At 30.2% G+C, this 19,137-nt stretch overlaps 1 protein-coding gene across 1 annotated transcript in view; it reads right to left on the minus strand.

The window, feature by feature from the left end:
- The window catches only part of LOC134711639 (vam6/Vps39-like protein), a 40,521-nt gene extending 25,237 nt beyond the window's left edge, over window positions 1-15,284 (minus strand). Inside the window, exons 1-17 of the mRNA XM_063572389.1 lie at window positions 15,087-15,284; window positions 13,206-13,280; window positions 12,438-12,505; window positions 11,447-11,489; window positions 11,037-11,131; window positions 10,462-10,533; window positions 9,770-9,805; window positions 9,101-9,193; window positions 8,388-8,571; window positions 7,740-7,860; window positions 7,278-7,395; window positions 5,807-5,936; window positions 4,405-4,547; window positions 3,686-3,832; window positions 2,285-2,426; window positions 1,602-1,688; window positions 365-438 (exon numbers count right to left, since the gene is read on the minus strand). Of these exons, the coding sequence (XP_063428459.1) occupies window positions 365-438; window positions 1,602-1,688; window positions 2,285-2,426; window positions 3,686-3,832; window positions 4,405-4,547; window positions 5,807-5,936; window positions 7,278-7,395; window positions 7,740-7,860; window positions 8,388-8,571; window positions 9,101-9,193; window positions 9,770-9,805; window positions 10,462-10,533; window positions 11,037-11,131; window positions 11,447-11,489; window positions 12,438-12,505; window positions 13,206-13,280; window positions 15,087-15,159 (1,701 nt within the window). The 5' untranslated portion in view covers window positions 15,160-15,284. The remainder of the gene's footprint in view (window positions 1-364; window positions 439-1,601; window positions 1,689-2,284; window positions 2,427-3,685; window positions 3,833-4,404; window positions 4,548-5,806; window positions 5,937-7,277; window positions 7,396-7,739; window positions 7,861-8,387; window positions 8,572-9,100; window positions 9,194-9,769; window positions 9,806-10,461; window positions 10,534-11,036; window positions 11,132-11,446; window positions 11,490-12,437; window positions 12,506-13,205; window positions 13,281-15,086) is intronic.
- Window positions 15,285-19,137: the final 3,853 nt, after the last annotated feature.

The raw sequence follows: 19,137 nt of genomic DNA on the forward strand, positions 1-19,137 counted from the left end.
CCTTAATGATGGACATGTGGACTTTGCAAGGAACCAATATACCAAATATACTTATTCTTTTACTTATAATAAGTGAGAAATTTACTAAACAAAATAACTTAACTTGCTTTTCAAGCAATTGCTGAACAATGAAATTGAGGTGAAGGACAATGGACATATGACAGACGTAAACTTCTTCAAATAAAACATCTGTATACAAGGTATGAAGACTCAAGGTCTTCTACCCTCTAAAATATTAAGCCTCTTACAAGTAGTTTACACATTCTTAGCTAAGTAAGTCTTGCTTTCTACGAACTTTCTTGCAGATGAGACAATAAAACTGTTCTTTTGACGTGTTCCACAACTAATAATTAACCAAATTTACCTTTAAGCCATCTTCAGGATGTTCTTTCAACACCCATTCAGCATACTCAAATATTAATTTTAAATGATCAGCACCTATAAGTACAAATAAATACAATGTAAGAAGTTCCTGGATAAAAAAAATTAAGAATTTGATATAATGATGTTTATATGTTAAAAACGCTAATTAGCAGTAGAGTTAAATAAAACAAATTTGACAAGGAGATGCGAACAAAATTCAGGACAAGATATTTCTGTGTTTAAAATTTTGATTGTTAAATGCAAAGTCTGATAGATTCTTCTTCAGGAGGAAGGAATGACAAACAGAGAGATCAGGTCATTCTCACAAAACTTTTTCGTAGAGCATGATAATTAAACTACAACAGAAAAAACAGCAGGACACTTTTTTGTGTATATATATTAGCTTGAAATTCATTAGAAAAAGAATTTTGCAAGACTTAAGAATTTAGTCAGGTGAAATTAAAAATTGTAGAGTTTTAAATTGAGTCTATAAATCAGAATAACATACAATGATTAAAATATTGATATGTAATGAAACACCTTTTCGAGATACTTGATTTTTTTTTTAAATTGGTGGGAAACAGCTGACTCTGACTTTTACCTTATATTTAGCATGACATTATTTGGTTCTCAGATCATAAGAAATCTTTAATCAACTAATATTTTGCTAATGACCCTTTATGAGGTATTGAAGTCTTCTATGGAAATAAAATTGGGTGATATAGGGTAAAATTGAAAATGGAAATGGGGAATGTATCAAAGAGACAACAACCCGACCATAGAAAAAACAACAGCAGAAGGTCACCAACAGGTCTTCAATGTAACAAGAAATTCCCGCACCCGGAGGCGTCCTTCAGCTGGCCCCTAAACAAATATATACTAGTTCAGTGATAATGAACACCATACGTATTTCCAAATTGTACACAAGAAACTAAAATTAAAATAATACAAGACTAACAAAGACCAGAGGCTCCTGACTTGGGACAGGTAAAATACTTTAACCTGTATCGTAGGAAAAAATCCAAGGAGTCTGAAAACCTGACAAAAAAATCCAAAACCTGAATTGACTACACCCTTAAAGCTCAGAAACACAAATTTATCATATGAATTTAAAAAAAAATAACATTTCATATAAACTTCATATTGCAAAGTAAAAAAAAGCTCCATCATGTTTGCTTATACATTTGTACTCCCATTCTATCTTTAAACTATCTAAAACTCTTTCCATTTTGTATTACCTAAATGCTGTAGATATTGCACTGTCCTGTCATGGCCTTTTAGGGGTGAGTTTGGTCTGGCAGCTTGTTTCATCAACAAGTGTAAAGCTTAAAATAGAAATAAAAAAATAAATTTACCATTTCACTTCATATATGATTCATCTTTGTCCATATCTCAAACACTGTGTTTATGCTTTATCTCACTGATGATTGGAATAGACATAACAACACAGCTTTTTTGGTAAATAAATCTAGTTCCAATAGTTCAATCTCTGGTATTGCTAATAACTACTGTTACTTGAACATTGACCAACTCAAATAACATTAGACTTTCTTTTGAAAACTTGTGTATAATGACAAATGGTTGATCTATATTTTTCAAAGTTCAAACCTTTTTCCTTTAAAGGATGCCTATCTAAAATTTCTGATAATTTACCATATGCAAATAGCCAATTTGAAATAAGGATACAAGTAGGATTGGTGATAAGGCAACATATATATACGAGTAGATAGTTCAATTCACCTTAATGGCAAATAATGTAATGCTAGTTCTTAATGCCATACATTAAAATACAGAATATCATTTAAAGTGTTAGCTAAAAAAAAAAAAAAATTAACAGAAACTATTGCAAATAGCATAGCCTTCAACTGATATTCACTTACAATTTTTTATTCACAATAAGCTTAAAGTTAATTTCAATTACCCTTTTCATGAAGTCCTTTCTTTTCATAAAGAATGATAAGTTCACTAAATTTTTCTTTTTTCTTGAGTATTTTTTCACTCTCTTCCACATGGCAGCTATTGTCTTTCAATCTTAACAAAGGTGCCACCAAAGCATCATTAGTCTAAAAACAAAAAGTAACACTTGATAATTTGGATCTTAATATACAATGTAATAGTATGTCATAAAATAAGGAAATGCAGGTACTTTATATCAGCAAAAAATATTATGCACATAAAAACAGTTCGTCATTCGATAAAACAGAACAAACTACACTGAGATTCAATCAGCTATAGACTATTGACATATTAATCAATTGGGGGATCTAAAAGGGTACCCTTTTATGTCAAAATGGCACACATTTAAAATCATCTCAGGTCACCAGTCGCTTGTTGCTATACAGTTATTAACTGATCTGATTCTTGATTTTTAAAGGTAACATACTTTTTAAATGAGCTTAACCTTTCAATCACATACTATTAATTAGGAGATATCAAACATCTCAATGATTAATATTAATGTTTGTCACAAACTACCCTAAAAATCCAATGAAATCATTCCTATACCGATAAGTTGTGTAGGTCAAATATCTTGAAATTTTTATATTTTTGTCAACAGGTCAAAGTATATATTTTGTCTAAATTTATGCAAATTAAACGAGCCAAATCTATTTTAGTCAAAGTATCCCTTTAAATTGTACATTTTACTAACCTGAATATAGCATTTAAGTAGGGTTGTATCAATGATTTGATTCAGCTGTTTCTTACCTAAATATAACATTTAAGTAGGGTTGTATCAATGATTTGATTCAGCTGTTTCTTACCTGAATATAACATTTAAGTAGGGTTGTATCAATGATTTGACTCAGCTGTTTCTTACCTGAATATAGCATTTAAGTTGGGTTGTATCAATGATTTGACTCAGCTGTTTCTTACCTGAATATAGCATTTAAGTAGGGTTGTATCAATGATTTGACTCAGCTGTTTCTTACCTGAATATAGCATTTAAGTTGGGTTGTATCAATGATTTGACTCAGCTGTTTCTTACCTGAATATAGGATTTAAGTTGGGTTGTATCAATGATTTGACTCAGCTGTTTCTTACCTGAATATAGCATTTAAGTAGGGTTGTATCAATGATTTGACTCAGCTGTTTCTTACCTGAATATAACATTTAAGTAGCGTTGTATCAATGATTTGACTCAGCTGTTTCTTACCTGAATGTAACATTTAAGTAGGGTTGTATCAATGATTTGACTCAGCTGTTTCTTACCTGAATGTAACATTTAAGTAGCGTTGTATCAATGATTTGACTCAGCTGTTTCTTACCTGAATATAACATTTAAGTAGCGTTGTATCAATGATTTGACTCAGCTGTTTCTTACCTGAATATAACATTTAAGTAGCGTTGTATCAATGATTTGACTCAGCTGTTTCTTAGATTTGATTGTAGTGTTGCCTTCTTGAATAGCAATAGTACTCAGTTCCTTGTTTGATTCTTTGGAAATGTCACTAAGTAGTTCATTCCTTTTCTGTAATCATGTAATTTTAGTTAGAATGTGTGAATATATGTATCATAAAATTAAATGCATTGCCTCGAACAGCAGAAATATTATGAAAAATATGTAAGACTTAAATGAAATCTTTTAGAATGGAAACAAGACAAGAATATAAAAAATACTTTTTTAAACATAAACCAAGTATAAGTGTTAAGAACTTTTCATACAGATCATTGATTTCATTTTTTTTTTATCATTTTGAAAATCAAAGGCAGTTTTATGATGTTGTTAATCTGAATGTTTTTTTGGAGAAAAAAAGTAAATTTTCTCAAAATTGAACGTATGGGGGATAATTTTTTATAAAGTTCATTTCACATATCGAAAAATTCTAAATATTTGCAAACAGAAAGTAGATCTCAAAAGTGATAAACACATTACAAATCATCACTGTCAAGTTGCTGACAAAATATAAAGTTATTCTGTTTTACAAAAGAAAAGTGTGACGGAATATATGTCAGACAAAAGAACTAATAATGGACAAACAAAATGAATAGAATTTTCTCCATTTCTATTAAAGTGGGGTTATAATACATATTTTAATTTACTTGAGTGAGATAATCCTGTAGTGCTGATAAAGCTTTTTCTAACTCCCCTCCTTCTAAATCTGGAGGCTTTTTAGGATATTCTAGCTGTTTCCTGAATTCATGAGGTAACAAGTTGGGATACAGTCCAATAACATGTGACGGATCTGAAGTAAATCAACATTTTTTGATAAACAGGGAGACATTTTTTTGTCTAAGCGTTTCATTTTTTGCAAATTAAAGTTTTACGTAAATATATATTCTATTGTGGTAAAATAATGATTTATATATGCTTTTAAGCCTAATTCAATGGTTACTACTATTAAATAAGGTGGCCCATTAATACACCTTATCGCTATTTGTCCGCCATTACTGGATATCACACAGGTTCCTGTAAAATGTTGACGTCATAATATTAGTTATCTTGGTGTAATCAGGGGTGTACAGAATTTTACACCATTGTTGAAAATTCATACACCCTGAGGCGCAGCCGAATGGGTGTATGAATTTTCAACAACGGTGTAAAATTCAGTACACCCCTGATTATACCAAGATAACGAATTTATTTCTTATGAACAGTTCCTTTACTCATTTTGAAACTAGGATGTAAAATTATAAAAATGGTAATGAAAAATTTCCAGCGTAATATTTTTTTAATGTTCATGTTGCTGCACATTGTCAATTTACTCTATTTGTGGCATAAGTCAGAAAATTTTTGTGTGTTTTGAGTTAACAAAAAAAAACAAAAAACAAAATATTTTTTTTAATTTTTTTTTTTTTTTTTTTAGCATTTTCTTCTAATTATATTTTTTTCTCTAAATTTTGTTTCTTTCTTTCTTTTGGAAAAAGTTTATTTTTTTCTTTTATTTTCTTGGCAAAATTTTCTTTTTTTTAGTTAATTTGGCAAACTTTTATCTATCCCCGGGTGAACAAGGGTGGGGTGTTATTTACACCAGGTAGTCAACCAATCAGATTGCAGTATTTTTGTTGCATAAGAAATAAAACAAAATATCTGACGCCACAAGGGAAAAGTGATTGTTGTATGCATCAAAAGGTCAAGCGGCGGGGTCGGCTGGTCGAGTAGGCTAATAGCGATAAGGTGTATTACACATATCTTAAACATACACATCCATTTTAGAGTTATACAAAATTCTTAGAACTCTATATTTTTACAGATTAGTGATTCAGTTTTAGATTCAGATTTTCAGTTGAAGCTATTTTTTTAATCAATATTGTTTATTGTGACCTTTGGGCAGAAAAAAACTAATTCTAATATCATAGTTCCTACAAAGCATGATGCCAGAGACCACAGTTACATTCATGTATGTGAATGAAGAAAAAATGATTTGTTCACTTATAATTTGTCCAATAGTTGACTGATTGCAGAATAAATAAAAGTATCCAATAGTTTTACATTCCATATTACCTGTGCCAAGTTTAACAAATATCTGCATTGATTCTTCAAATCTATGTTGACAGAACAAATCAAAGGCATACAAATTCTTTATATTATGTACTCTTTTCTGTTTTTCGTCATCTTGTTCATCTGTCATTTCCTAAATACAAAATCTTATCATCATATCAACAATTATTTATTTATAAAACTAGAAACAGTAAAATAAACACCAGGTAACACCGTAACCTATTTTGTTTGAAATAATTTTTAAATTTGAGCTAGCCTTGTAGTGATAAGCATGCTACAAGAGACACAAGGAAACACTTTTAAAAAGGGTTGACCAACTGAGTATGGAGGCAAATTCAGAATTTCACTTAGAATTCACTGCAAATAATTTAGTTTTGGATGTAACACGTCTTGTGATTGGCTGATGTTATTCTGTTATCAGCCCATAGACATAATTAAGTCATGTGACTGTGACGTCATCAACGTTTTTTTCATGGTTTTCTATGGTTTAAAATGAAATTTAGAACTAAATTATTAGAAATGACTAATATTTTTCTGTCTATTCGAAATAACATAGAGAATGTGGTGCACACTGTTTAAATTTGAGCTAGCCTTGTAGTGATAAGCATGCTACAAGAGACACAAGGAAACACTTTTAAAAAGGGTTGACCAACTGAGTATGGAGGCAAATTCAGAATTTCACTTAGAATTCACTGCAAATAATTTAGTTTTGGATGTAACACGTCTTGTGATTGGCTGATGTTATTCTGTTATCAGCCCATAGACATAATTAAGTCATGTGACCGTGACGTCATCAACGTTTTTTTCATGGTTTTCTATGGTTTAAAATGAAATTTAGAACTAAATTATTAGAAATGACTAATATTTTTCTGTCTATTCGAAATAACATAGAGAATGTGGTGCACACTGTTTAAATTTGAGCTAGCCTTGTAGTGATAAGCATGCTACAAGAGACACAAGGAAACACTTTTAAAAAGGGTTGACCAACTGAGTATGGAGGCAAATTCAGAATTTCACTTAGAATTCACTGCAAATAATTTAGTTTTGGATGTAACACGTCTTGTGATTGGCTGATGTTATTCTGTTATCAGCCCATAGACATAATTAAGTCATGTGACCGTGACGTCATCAACGTTTTTTTCATGGTTTTCTATGGTTTAAAATGAAATTTAGAACTAAATTATTAGAAATGACTAATATTTTTCTGTCTATTCGAAATAACATAGAGAATGTGGTGCACACTGTTAAATAACCCACTACACACGTTATTCAGTGTGCACCAAATTTTTTATGTTATTTCTTCATAGACAGAAAAAATATTACAGTCATTCCTTAAATAACATCCACCAATAGTAGAAAATTAATTCCTTTTGTACCATGTATGTGTTTATGGATTAGCCCTAAGGTTAAAAGATTCAGATCTGACATAAAAAATATAAATTCCTATTCTACAGGAGTTCTGTTAAATACTTACAGCTAAACGTAATGCCAGTTCAAATTCATGGTTTTCTAACAACTGTCTTATCTGATATGCTATAGGCATAGGACATATCCTCCATATAAAATTTATAGACGCTACATAAATGTTGCCACTGAAAAATAGTTTTTGGCATCAAAAAGATATGCTATATCATTTTCTGTGAAGTAAATTTGTGTCTTACCATTCAGTAAAAAGTTGGCTATCTTTAAACAAATTAACATAGATGTTTTGCTGTCATAAGTTTTTTTCATCTCAATAAAATGATTCTGAACAGTGAATATGAATTTGATTTGAAATAAATTCTATGGTTTCCATAGATCATTGTCTTTTTTATGAATATGTTGTTAATAAAAGTTTCTTTTTATAAAATTGATCATTATTTCAGTATTTAAGCATTTTTTTCAAACATAAAGTACTCATAATAAGTACCTATATTTTTTTACAATAGATAAGTACCTCCCTTGACAAATAAATTTTGCATGTTGCAGTTCCTTCTGTTGTATCAACAATTTAGTTTCTATAGTTCTAACTTCAATAAACTTTGGAAGAATGCCAATTATATATGGAGGATTGTTTTCTGTAAAAAAAATCAACATTTTATTACTCTACAGTATAGAGATGACAGATGTTCATAAAAGTTTTGAAAAATTAACTGTTTTCAGTGCATTAATATCATACCACACATTCAGCAGTGGAAGAATCTAAAGTTCTACAAAAGAATAACAATGTTTGTCGCTTTTTTCTTCTTTTGGCCTCGGCATAGTCTTTTCATTTTCAACTTGCTTTTCTTTTTTTCCCCAAGGCTATAGTTTGGTTTTGTCAACTTTTATGGAATTCCCCTTTTGAAATTGACCTTGATATTTTTGTGAATACTTTTTTTACTCTCCTTTTATAACAAAGATTCATCCACTTCCTACTATTTTTTTGTTACATTGAAAGCATTTTCCTCTTTGATTTTAAAAGTTGTCTTCATGGTACCATTTTCTTCCATACATCCATCTGATTATATTTAAATCATTTATATATTACAGTTCAAAAACTAAGAGTGTAAAGTTACTATGAAGGTATGTATAAGAACATGAAACAATCTATGCTAATATTAACCTATTTGTGTTGGAATTCCAGTCCAGTTAATAGGATTTTTCTGTGTCGGCTGACCCTCAGAGTCTATGAGTATTGACATGTTATCCCGTCCAAGCATTAATCTATCATTTGCTACTTTAGTTATCACAGGTTCATGTTGAGTGTTGCCCAGGGGAAATAACTCCTTGATATCGCCTGAGTTTATCTACAATAGCATTAAAACTCAGTTTGCAACTTTGTTATCAATTTAAACAATTAACAGATTAGATGATTTTTTCACATAAAATAATATATGTTTAAACCACATCTATAATTTACTCATGAGATATGTGTATTTATCAATGTGTACAGTTATTTATATATGTTTTTATTTTCTAAACTGCATGCTTTTCTACTCGCCATTACTTAAAGGTTTTGTTCTGACCAAGTCAAACTTAACAGGTTTATTTCTACTACATGGATTTATTGAAGAAAACATTCCAAATTCAAAAATGTGAATTTAAGTGTCAGGTTTACTTTTTACAAATTGTGACTTTGATGAAGAGTTGTCTCATTAGCACTCATACCACATCTTCTTATTTAAATTGATTTTTATCATCAAAGAATATAAAAGACAATTGGTAATATTTCATTGACAGTGTCTCAAATTGGCCTTCTATTCTATATATGGAAAGTACTCAAATGCATTAACTAAAAGACAGTACAATTTTAGAAAAAAAACATTAGCCACTTACTTTGACTAGAAAATAATCTCTTCGAAATCCAACACATATAGATTCTTTACACCAGCACATACATCGGGGAACATCATATAAGTTCATCTCAGTCTGAAAAATGACAATAATATTATTGTCTTAATTTTGTTTCAAATGACAAATTTTTAATAGGTGTTTTCTTAATGAAACATGCAGATAGACCCTTATATTGTACCACTGATTTATGATCTGAGAAAATGTATTTTGTGCAATGTAATTTATTATGCATGGCATCAATTCTGAACATCATGGCATAAAGGTTAATCAGTTGGTTTACTGCAATCACCTTTCCATGCATTGAACATTTTTATTTTTTTACTCCAAATCATTTGTTGTCTGCTGATTTTGTTATAGTTAAGTGATCTGATATTTTAATGGAAGTCAAACATAAGATTTTAAAAGATGCAAGTGTTTTGATGCCTATACAATGAACTAACTCACATAACAATAGCTTGTCTGTTAAAGTCAGATGATCTGTTCCTGCACATTTTGAACTCTTTATTTACTCTTCTACTTAACATTTTAGGGTAGTTGATGTTGGTTTAAATGTGTCATCATGTGCAGTATTTGTTTTTTCTTTCTCTCTATCTACTACGGTAATATTATTTAAAAAAATTATATTGCTTGAAACATTTTACAGTGACTTACCAGATCTTGAAAATTCCTGTTTTTCCAGAAGCTCACCTATCAAGATATTTCAGAATTATTCATAACAACATAAAGCTACCTTCAATCACAATTTCATGTTGGTGTATTACAGGTATTACTATATAATTAAAGAAGAAGGTATAATAAGGCATTTTTTAGGCACCTTTAATTCAAATATCAAAAAAGTATCATACATCTACTGATTTCATTCTTCATATGTTCAAAAGATATCAGTCTATTAGATATCAGTTTTAAAATATTTTTGAATTGTGTCTTTCATGTTTGAATTAAGGCTTCAAATCTTGCATTTCAGGATAAACTGCAAAAACTGTAGAATTTTGAGATCTTGCCAAGGGATTAATCAAAAAGATATTTTGCGACAAGCTGTCATATAGAAAGATGTTTTAAAAATGACTGCCATCATGGCGATACAAATCAACATTATTTTAGTATAATTATATAACATTGACTACAGATTTAACCAAATATACCATACAAATTCACCAGTGGAACATTGTTTCCAAGAAGTTGTGGTGTTTTCATCATGTAAACATGTTCTTACTATTTTGAAAGTTTTGTCATACAATAAAATAATTTAAAATTATGAAATAACCATACACTTCATACATTTGCTATTCATTTTGTTGTATATATATATTCTTCTTAATCTAAAATACTATTGAAATACATACTTGCAGTTTTCTTTTGACAGAGACACACATTCTCAACACATGATTTTCTTCTCCACTCAAACTCTTTTGAGTCTGTGAAAGGAAATAGTAAATATTATATACAGTCTGACAGACCAAGTAGTAAAATTGTTATTCATAATAATTGATAAAATGGCTTAACTACAAAACTACTTAACATTCAATAATGAGACTGGCAAAGCAGGTCAAAGTCAAATATACCATTTCAGACAGAAATGTATCATGTAAATCATTGTAAAAAACAACTAGAGGTAGAGCAGGCAAAGCTTAAAAATGTAACCAAGTATTATTGATAATTCTATTTTTATTCTATTTTTTATTTCAATATTAAAGTTTACCAGAGCTTTCTTGTGATGTTATAATCAGAAGCAATCTTGCTGACAATATGAATAATATTACTTTTCAATGTGTGCCACTAATTTTACCACTGTGCATTGAAACTTACCTGCATATTTTGTTTATACATGTATTAACTAAAGAGAAAAGTTGAATTCTATCAGTAGTCTTTGAAAAGAGCAGGAAGATAAGTTTTGTTTTTATATTTAATAAAATTATACCTGTACATCCAAAGCAAACAAGTTTGCTCCTCTGGTTTTGTTGATACATGTGATGAGGTTAAAGGTCTGCAGATCATGGACACTGACTACATTATCTAAAATAAATGGAAAGTCAAGATGCAACTTGTAAAATAAACTGAAATTCAAAATATGTTAAATTAAACTGTACAAGACAAATTGTGCCTTATTTACATGTTATGAAAAAAATCTTCACATTCATTTAAAAAAGATATTCAGTTCATCTGTGTTCTGCATTTTGTAAAAATAATATGACTTTTATCTTAAGTTATGGTTTGAGTTTCACTTTGTCATTATTTGTTAAATAAATCTATTTCCCCTTTAGATATAATGTTCATGAATACCCCTTGATATTTCCAACTGGATTAAATTGTAAAAAGTGTTAACCATACCTGAAAGACTAATCAGAATATGGAGCTGTGGAACAGCAGACAGCTGTAAAAGTAAAGAAGTAAGACTAAATATAATTACACTCTAATTTACAAAGAACTAGTTTTGAGGTCTAAACTATAACTTTGACAGCAGTTCCAATTATAATTCGATATGTTTTTTGTGTACTTGTATATACATGTATACTCTTCTCTAGTTCTATGGAAATATATCCCTTTCCGAACCCATTGTATAAAAAAATTTAATCAACATGTGGTTGCAGGTGATCTCAGAAGATGATTGGCTTAGTCAAAGGGTCATAACCTTTCTCAGCTCCCTGAAATTATCAAAATGTTCTAACAGGTGTTAATGAAATTGACAACTTTGTGGAAAGTGGAAGGCACTCGAAGGGGATTTTCGTTTAGAAAAGAAGGCTCGGACTTAAAGATTTATAATTTAACTTTCTTGATTGGATAAATCCGATAATCCACTTGTATCAATGTGATAATCTATATTAGTCTATTAGAAATTGATTACCTTTAGTTCAGTATCTTATATTATGTGATATAACAGACCAAACATTTGGACCCTTAAACAAAACAAAATCAACTTATTACTTTAATTTCAATACCAAACATTTCTTGTCTTCCAAGGAAAAGATATGTTGCCTACCATTTAAAAATAATATAAGGCATTAGTCCATTAATGCACAGTTTTTATAAAAATTAAACATGAGTAAAAACCTTTCCTAAAGAGATATTCCATTTCGAATAATGAAACTTCCTACATATGAAAAACCTGAGGTTGAACATAAACCTTTAAGCACTCTGAAATTAGATCATTTCTGTAGTTCTCAGTAGCTCGTCTTGCATGTGTAAAGGTCATAGAATGTCATTTTGTCACATTCATTTGTTTCATTGTTAATTTGTCCTTCATATAAAGAAATCTAATTCAGCATGGAACTGACACTTTTTTTAGCCTGTCTAAATTTAGAATGAGATTAGTTTTTTTTACCTGTGTAATTGGCTTTTTGGCAAAATTTTTGTTTGATCTTTCCAATTGTACATCAAACTTTGATTCACCTGAAATATAAACAAATAATTGTGAACAACGGATATAATCAAAATAATCAGAAACAAGAATGTGTCCCCAATACACTGATGCCCCACTCGCACTATCATTTTCTATGTTCAGTGGACCGTGACATTGGGGTCAAAACTCTTATTTTGGCATAAAAATTAGAAAGATCATATCATACAGAATATGTGTACTATTTTTCAAGTTGATTGGACTTGTCTTCAACTTCATCAAAAACTATCTTGACCAAAAACTTTAACCTGAAGCAGGACATAAGGACGTATGGATGAAAAGACAGACGGACAAACGGACGTACAGATGTACAGACCAGAAAATATAATGCCCTTTTACTATCATAGGTGGGGCATAAAAAAGGATTGAAATGATGTGATGCATCCAGCCTACAATATTGTTCAAATTTAGATACAAGAGTCATGGTAATGGTAGGTTATTATAGAGTGATACATTTCTTTGAGATTCGATCAATGTATGACACCTAGATTGAATATAACATTAGAAAGGTACCAAAAAATTTAGATCAGCAGTTCAAATTTAAAAAGAGGCAACTCTGAGTCTCTCACACATTTTGTCTATGGATACAATATAACACAAAAGTGTCATTGGTTTACTGCTAAAACAGTAAAATAAATGTAAAATTATAATATTTTGTAAATATTTTAGCAAGCAAATTTAAATGATATTTACCAGCCGCTCCAGATTTTCTTTTGATTCTATACTGTAACAAGTGGCTCTCTTTAGTACCAACAAGTAAAATGTCATCTAAAATAGTGAGAAAAAAAAACATTATATCACTAACTGCTTGTGAAACAGGTCATAAAGATGCTCTTTCATTCACTTGTAAAAATGTGTGTAAACAGGAGAAACCTGACAAAGTCACATAGTTCCTATTTGAACAAATGTCTCAATATCATAGTTTGATAATAAATTAGAAATCATTATGGTAGGTACAATCATAACAATGTTACAATTAAAACCAGCTTAAAGTACTCACAATGTATTTTGCATTCATGCCGGGCTACAAAGCAGCCAATATAAAGGGAATGGTATAACATAAATTTTAGTAGAGGTTCGTCTGAAATTATAAATTCTTATACATTTTAGACCATGGGCTCCAGAGTCAAAAACTAAACAGTCATGTCACCAACTTATCTTGGCTTAAAGTCTACACTGAACATTTTAAGATCCATGCTGTGAATTTATTTATATTAACTACCTAAATGACGTATATCAGATGTTAGTTATACGTCCTTGGCTACATATTTAACTCCAGAAGAAAAAAACGCAAATTTCATTATTCATTATTATGGTACTGATTGCATTGAAACTTTAATCATTAAAAAAGATAATTTATTCATAAGTTGATATTGGCTTAAAAAATAATCGGTATTGGAGCTTGTCTGCACACCCTTTTTTCCAAAAAAAGGATTTAATAAAAACAAATAGACAACTTTTGAGTTCCATGCATTTCCGTCAAAATCTTTGTTTTTAGTGAACATCATTTGTGCATTTAGCACTACAGTTTCAATGTTGAGCGAGTGGTTGGAAAAATTTTAAGATAAATTGCACGAATTATTCGGCAAATTGAATTCTCACAAGTGTCTTTCATCACAGCTGTCATTAGGGAATTGTGATAAAGTACCTACAGAACAAATGTTATTTCTGGTTTGTCCTGCACAATGACGATCACTAAGACGCTTGATTAACTTTGATAGTGCAAAGATGTACAGGTGATCCCCTCTATCTGGTAAATGATGTCATGAAGATACACATAATAGACGAGTTTTTTACAGTGACAGACAAACTTGAATTGGAAGGTGGTCTATTGGTTTGTATCATTCCATTTTGGGATTCTGTTTCCACTGTTCAGAAATTACTTTCTTAATTTGCTACCCACTTAGACTCACAGACACAAATTAGTTTGAAGGTGCTGTCAATAATTTAGGAAAGGGAGGGGGCTCTGCCAAATAAGCCAACCTTTGAAATTGTAGTAATACTTCATAAAACCCTATAATTTTTTTTACAAATGAAACTGCATAAGGAGGTGGGCCCCTAAATACACCTTATTGCTATTTGTCCACCTTTACTGGATATCACTCAGGTTCCCGTAAAATTTTGGCGTCATAAAACACCACAATGGAAAACTGGTTGTTGTTGACGTCAATAGTTCAAGCGACTGGGTCAGCCGGGATTAGCGATAAGGTGTATTAGCTCCAGGTTTGAACCATATATTACAGCAAATATCCTGAAATGCAAGTTCATTTTTATCTCTGTAAATTGACAACTGATTTTGGATGTAGAGCCAATAAACAGAAATAACACAGATTACTCATTCATTATGATCCTCCCAAACCATCTCTTTTACTTAGGCAATATGCTTTAAAAATGGCATTGTATTACTCTTATCAAATTCATATAAATACATTTAGGGTGAATATGAAGTGGACGTCTTTATTGAAATCTAAAAGTTATTTTTGTAAGTATCGTGAAGATTCATCATAAAATTAACTGAACATGTCACACTGTCAATATTGAACAGGAAATCCCAGGAAATAAATCATGTCATACCATGGCACGTTATAGATTCGATTTTTAACGGTAGTTTTTCAAGAAGTGATATGGCCTCATATGCGTCGTGCATCACGACGATTTATGGCACAAATATACAGTGAATCTATGGCATTTTGTTGCAAAATTCAGCTAAAAAAACATCTACTGCTACTTTTCATGTGATAATCATTTCAAGTCTCCAACAGAGAAGAGTTCTCAATTCACTAAAAACCAAAAGTAACCATCTTTAACATCGACAACAACGGTCTAAATTAATTACCGACCGTGCAAGGGCTGTATAGCCAGTCAAGGTCGTTAAAAACTTCCATTTGTTGTCGGTCTAAATTGGCTAAACAAATACATTTAGACAAATGAGGGTCTTGAGTCAGTTTCACACATAAACTTGTTCATGATAGAGATCCTTCAATTCTTTATTAATTTTTTAAGCCATTTTTCTATAATTAATTTGGCCAATATTTGGGCATCACTGAGAGGATAAAGGATCCCTACAGTCTGTGAGTCTACAAGTGCAATAACTCCAAAACTAAAGGTATATAGGAGGCCAGGGAAATTTTGTACAGTTTTTTTGCATAATATGTAAAAGTGCATAGGTTTAATTTTTTCATAATTATATTTTGCTCTTATAAGTCATTAATCTTGGAAAATAACTTAATTTTTGTAAAAAAAAAATCTTAAATTTAGAGAATATCCTTATAACCCAAAAAACTTTAAAAGTATAGGTAAGAGGCAATCGCCATTTTGCACACTTGTTGTGCATAAAAAAATTTGCTGAAATATTTTGGGAAAAAAATCACAAATTTTGAGAAATGCCTTCTGTATTAACAAAAGCTTCAAAAATATTGGTAGGAGGCCAATGTTACAAAAGGTGTTAAAATATTTACCCCAAACAAAACTGTTTCTCCTTTGATCATGTGCTAGTGAGAATATTCTTACATATTTTCTATACATGTACTGAAGAGAAAATTGTGAGGTACTTATGCTTTTGATTGATTGATTGATTTTTGTTTAAACACTATTGTGCTATTTCATGCAGTCAGTTTTTATTGATGGAGGATGTTAGAGTGACTAAAAAGAACCTGTGTCATATGGTAGGAAAACTGACAATCCTAAGTTCATAGGTCAATTACAATTGGAGACAAATGCACCAATTAGCCAATTACAATTGGAGATGAATGCACCTACCATGTGCGTGATTTGAACTAATCACTTCAGTGTTTTTAGGTTATTGATACAGTAGTTTGACTACTGATCCTATGGTAGGTTGGACATGATATTCTATACATGTACTAATTAGAAAATTGTGAGGTACTGCAGATGCTTAGTACAATGTGAACATATAGTCATATAACTTGTAACATGTATAATGTATGTGGAACTTTCAAGTGTTTGATAAAAATGTTGTATAGATTGATTAAAAAAGTTAAAATTTGAGTTTTGTAAATCAGAAAAATTTAGGGGTTACAAAATTAGAGGTTTGTCAATGTAAGATTATAAAATCTAGAGTCAATACTAGAATCTTGGTTAATTCAACTTTTTCATATAACCTATATTTGTAGGTAGCTTTATTGTGATACCAACTTGATTCAGTCATGTATAGCTTGTTTACATCCTTTTTTTTTTTTTTTGAAATAATCACATTGCTTCATATTACCCATGCAACATTGACTTGCACCGAAATTTCTTAGTTTTGGGATCAGTCACTTATCTAGACTCACCTTTGTTTGATATCTTGTCTTAGTAACTAATAAATTATTTTACTAAAAGTTAAGTACTGTCATTTTTGTTAAAATCTCTATAAGCTTGTAATTGTATTATAATTTAGCATGCTGAGCATCATTTGTCAATGTAAAAGAAACTGAGTTCCATAATTTTTTCTCTTGTATGTCTTTTATTTTTGTTGTCATTTACTTTAATACTTACATTTCACTTTGTGCTTTGAATTGATGATGAAAAGTTGACATGTAGTGGCCATTATCTTTTTGGCTCATACTCATAAGAAAATAAGCTTTTTTATTAAGCACCTCTCAGACTACTCTATAACACAGTTTTAGTTAAACATCTGTCATTGACTATGAACTAGGTCCTTCAATCTGTCTCAGGTTGAAGAAGGGGTGAAACTTCACATTTTTTCTTGATGATAATATAACATGCACTGTACTACATTCCCACAATAAACTCTACTGTGGTTTATTTCAGCTGTTGATAATGCATAATAACAAAGCAGCTTCATACTAAAATATTGTACATTTAAAAACAAAACCGTCTGCCTTAAACCTTGAACTGTGAGAATTAAGTTATGGCATCCATTAATTTGAAATCAAATTTTGCTTGTACTGTAATCCTTTTTTTCTTTCTGATATTGCAATACATTTTTCTTCAAATATAAAACTTCTTGGACTTCTATCTTTAAATCTACATAATATCCATGATATCAAGTCACAGTTTCTCCTTCAAACTGTTTATTGGTGTACTAAAACTTTGTAAGAACCAGCTAAAAAGTTATGAAGCAGCATTAAAATATTTTTTGACAAGTTTTTGCTAACAGTTACAGGATTTTGAGCACAAGAAATAGAAAGAAAAAAAAATTAATGGTAAACTTTTTTCTACTTATGCCTTTTATGGCAGATATAAGTCTTCTCCTAGATGCTTACCCAAAAACCTATGGATACATTAACTCAAAAAGATTCTGCTTTGAAGTTACAGAAAAGATACCAAGAATTGCTTTTTGTGACTTTGGTTTTAATCAATTCTAAAGCAGATAATTATACCAAATTTGTAACTTATCCAATAGTAAGCAATACCATTTTGCCAAAAAATGTCCAGGTTAGTAAAGAATATCAATGTAATTCTTTGTATACCATCAATTCATTGCAACATGTATAATTCCTGTTCAAGATGGACAAACCAGACATTATGACCTTTACTCAACACATAACCATGATTCTTTGGACTAATTGAGCTAAAAGATGATACTCTGAGGTATAAATAAAACTGACTCTTTAATTCATTTCATGATTTTAATATTTTCTAGTATCTTTTATGAAGCATACTGTACTAAAATTTTACACAAATATAAAAAATTCTACTTGAATTTGTACTTGAATTATAAAGTATTAACAAAATCATATTGTACAAAATACTGTTTACTAGTATATGTTATAAATGCTGTGATCCCAACAGAACTACATAACAATTTTTTTTTGTTTCAACATTAATGATCCACATTACATATTTAATGTAAAGAAATAGCTTGTTGTTCAGTGTGAACCAAGGCGCCGTGTTGAAGGCTGTACATTGACCTATAATGGGTTTTTTTTTTTTTTAATTGTTATTTGGATGAAGAGTTGTCTTATTGGCACTCACACCGCATCTTCCTTTATCTATTTGCATTGACAACTTTACTATAGTAACTTTAAAGTTACTATCTACTATGGATTCATTATTTTAAGGATACTTATTTTTGTGAATTTTCTAGGGATAGGTATATCGAGACTTTAAATGTTCAATAAAATACAATTTTTTACAAGGCTTGTCTACCTACATGCATGACATGTAATCAAGAAAATTGCACTTATTGATAGCCTCGAAAATAAATAAAATCCACATTAAGGGCATAGGATACAGTTACAGGGAAGGTAATGACGTTGCTAACGTAATTTGTTATTTTCGCGACGTCAAACTGTGACATATCTGGAAAAGATGCATTTTTCGACTGATTTTTATCATTCAAACTGACAATGACTGATTTAATTTGAAAACGAGTTCATGGACTCCTATTTTTCAAAATGGCATTTGGTTTCATTTTGCAGGGAGATTATGTGACCCAAATTTTATAAAACTGTAAATAGAGGATTTTTTTTAATTGTGATAAACATGCAGTAAAAAATAACGTTTTTTCCTCAATTCATGAACATTTGATAAATATGAGTTATTTCTGAATAAAAAATTGCATTATTTTTAAAGATATTTATAAATAACAGAAATTACTGATTATTTAACAAAAAACAATTTGTTTTTATCTTTTATAACAAAAAAATTATGTCTTTCT

Source organism: Mytilus trossulus, chromosome 3 (assembly GCF_036588685.1).
Source record: "Mytilus trossulus isolate FHL-02 chromosome 3, PNRI_Mtr1.1.1.hap1, whole genome shotgun sequence".
NCBI classification, from domain to species: domain Eukaryota; kingdom Metazoa; phylum Mollusca; class Bivalvia; order Mytilida; family Mytilidae; genus Mytilus; species Mytilus trossulus.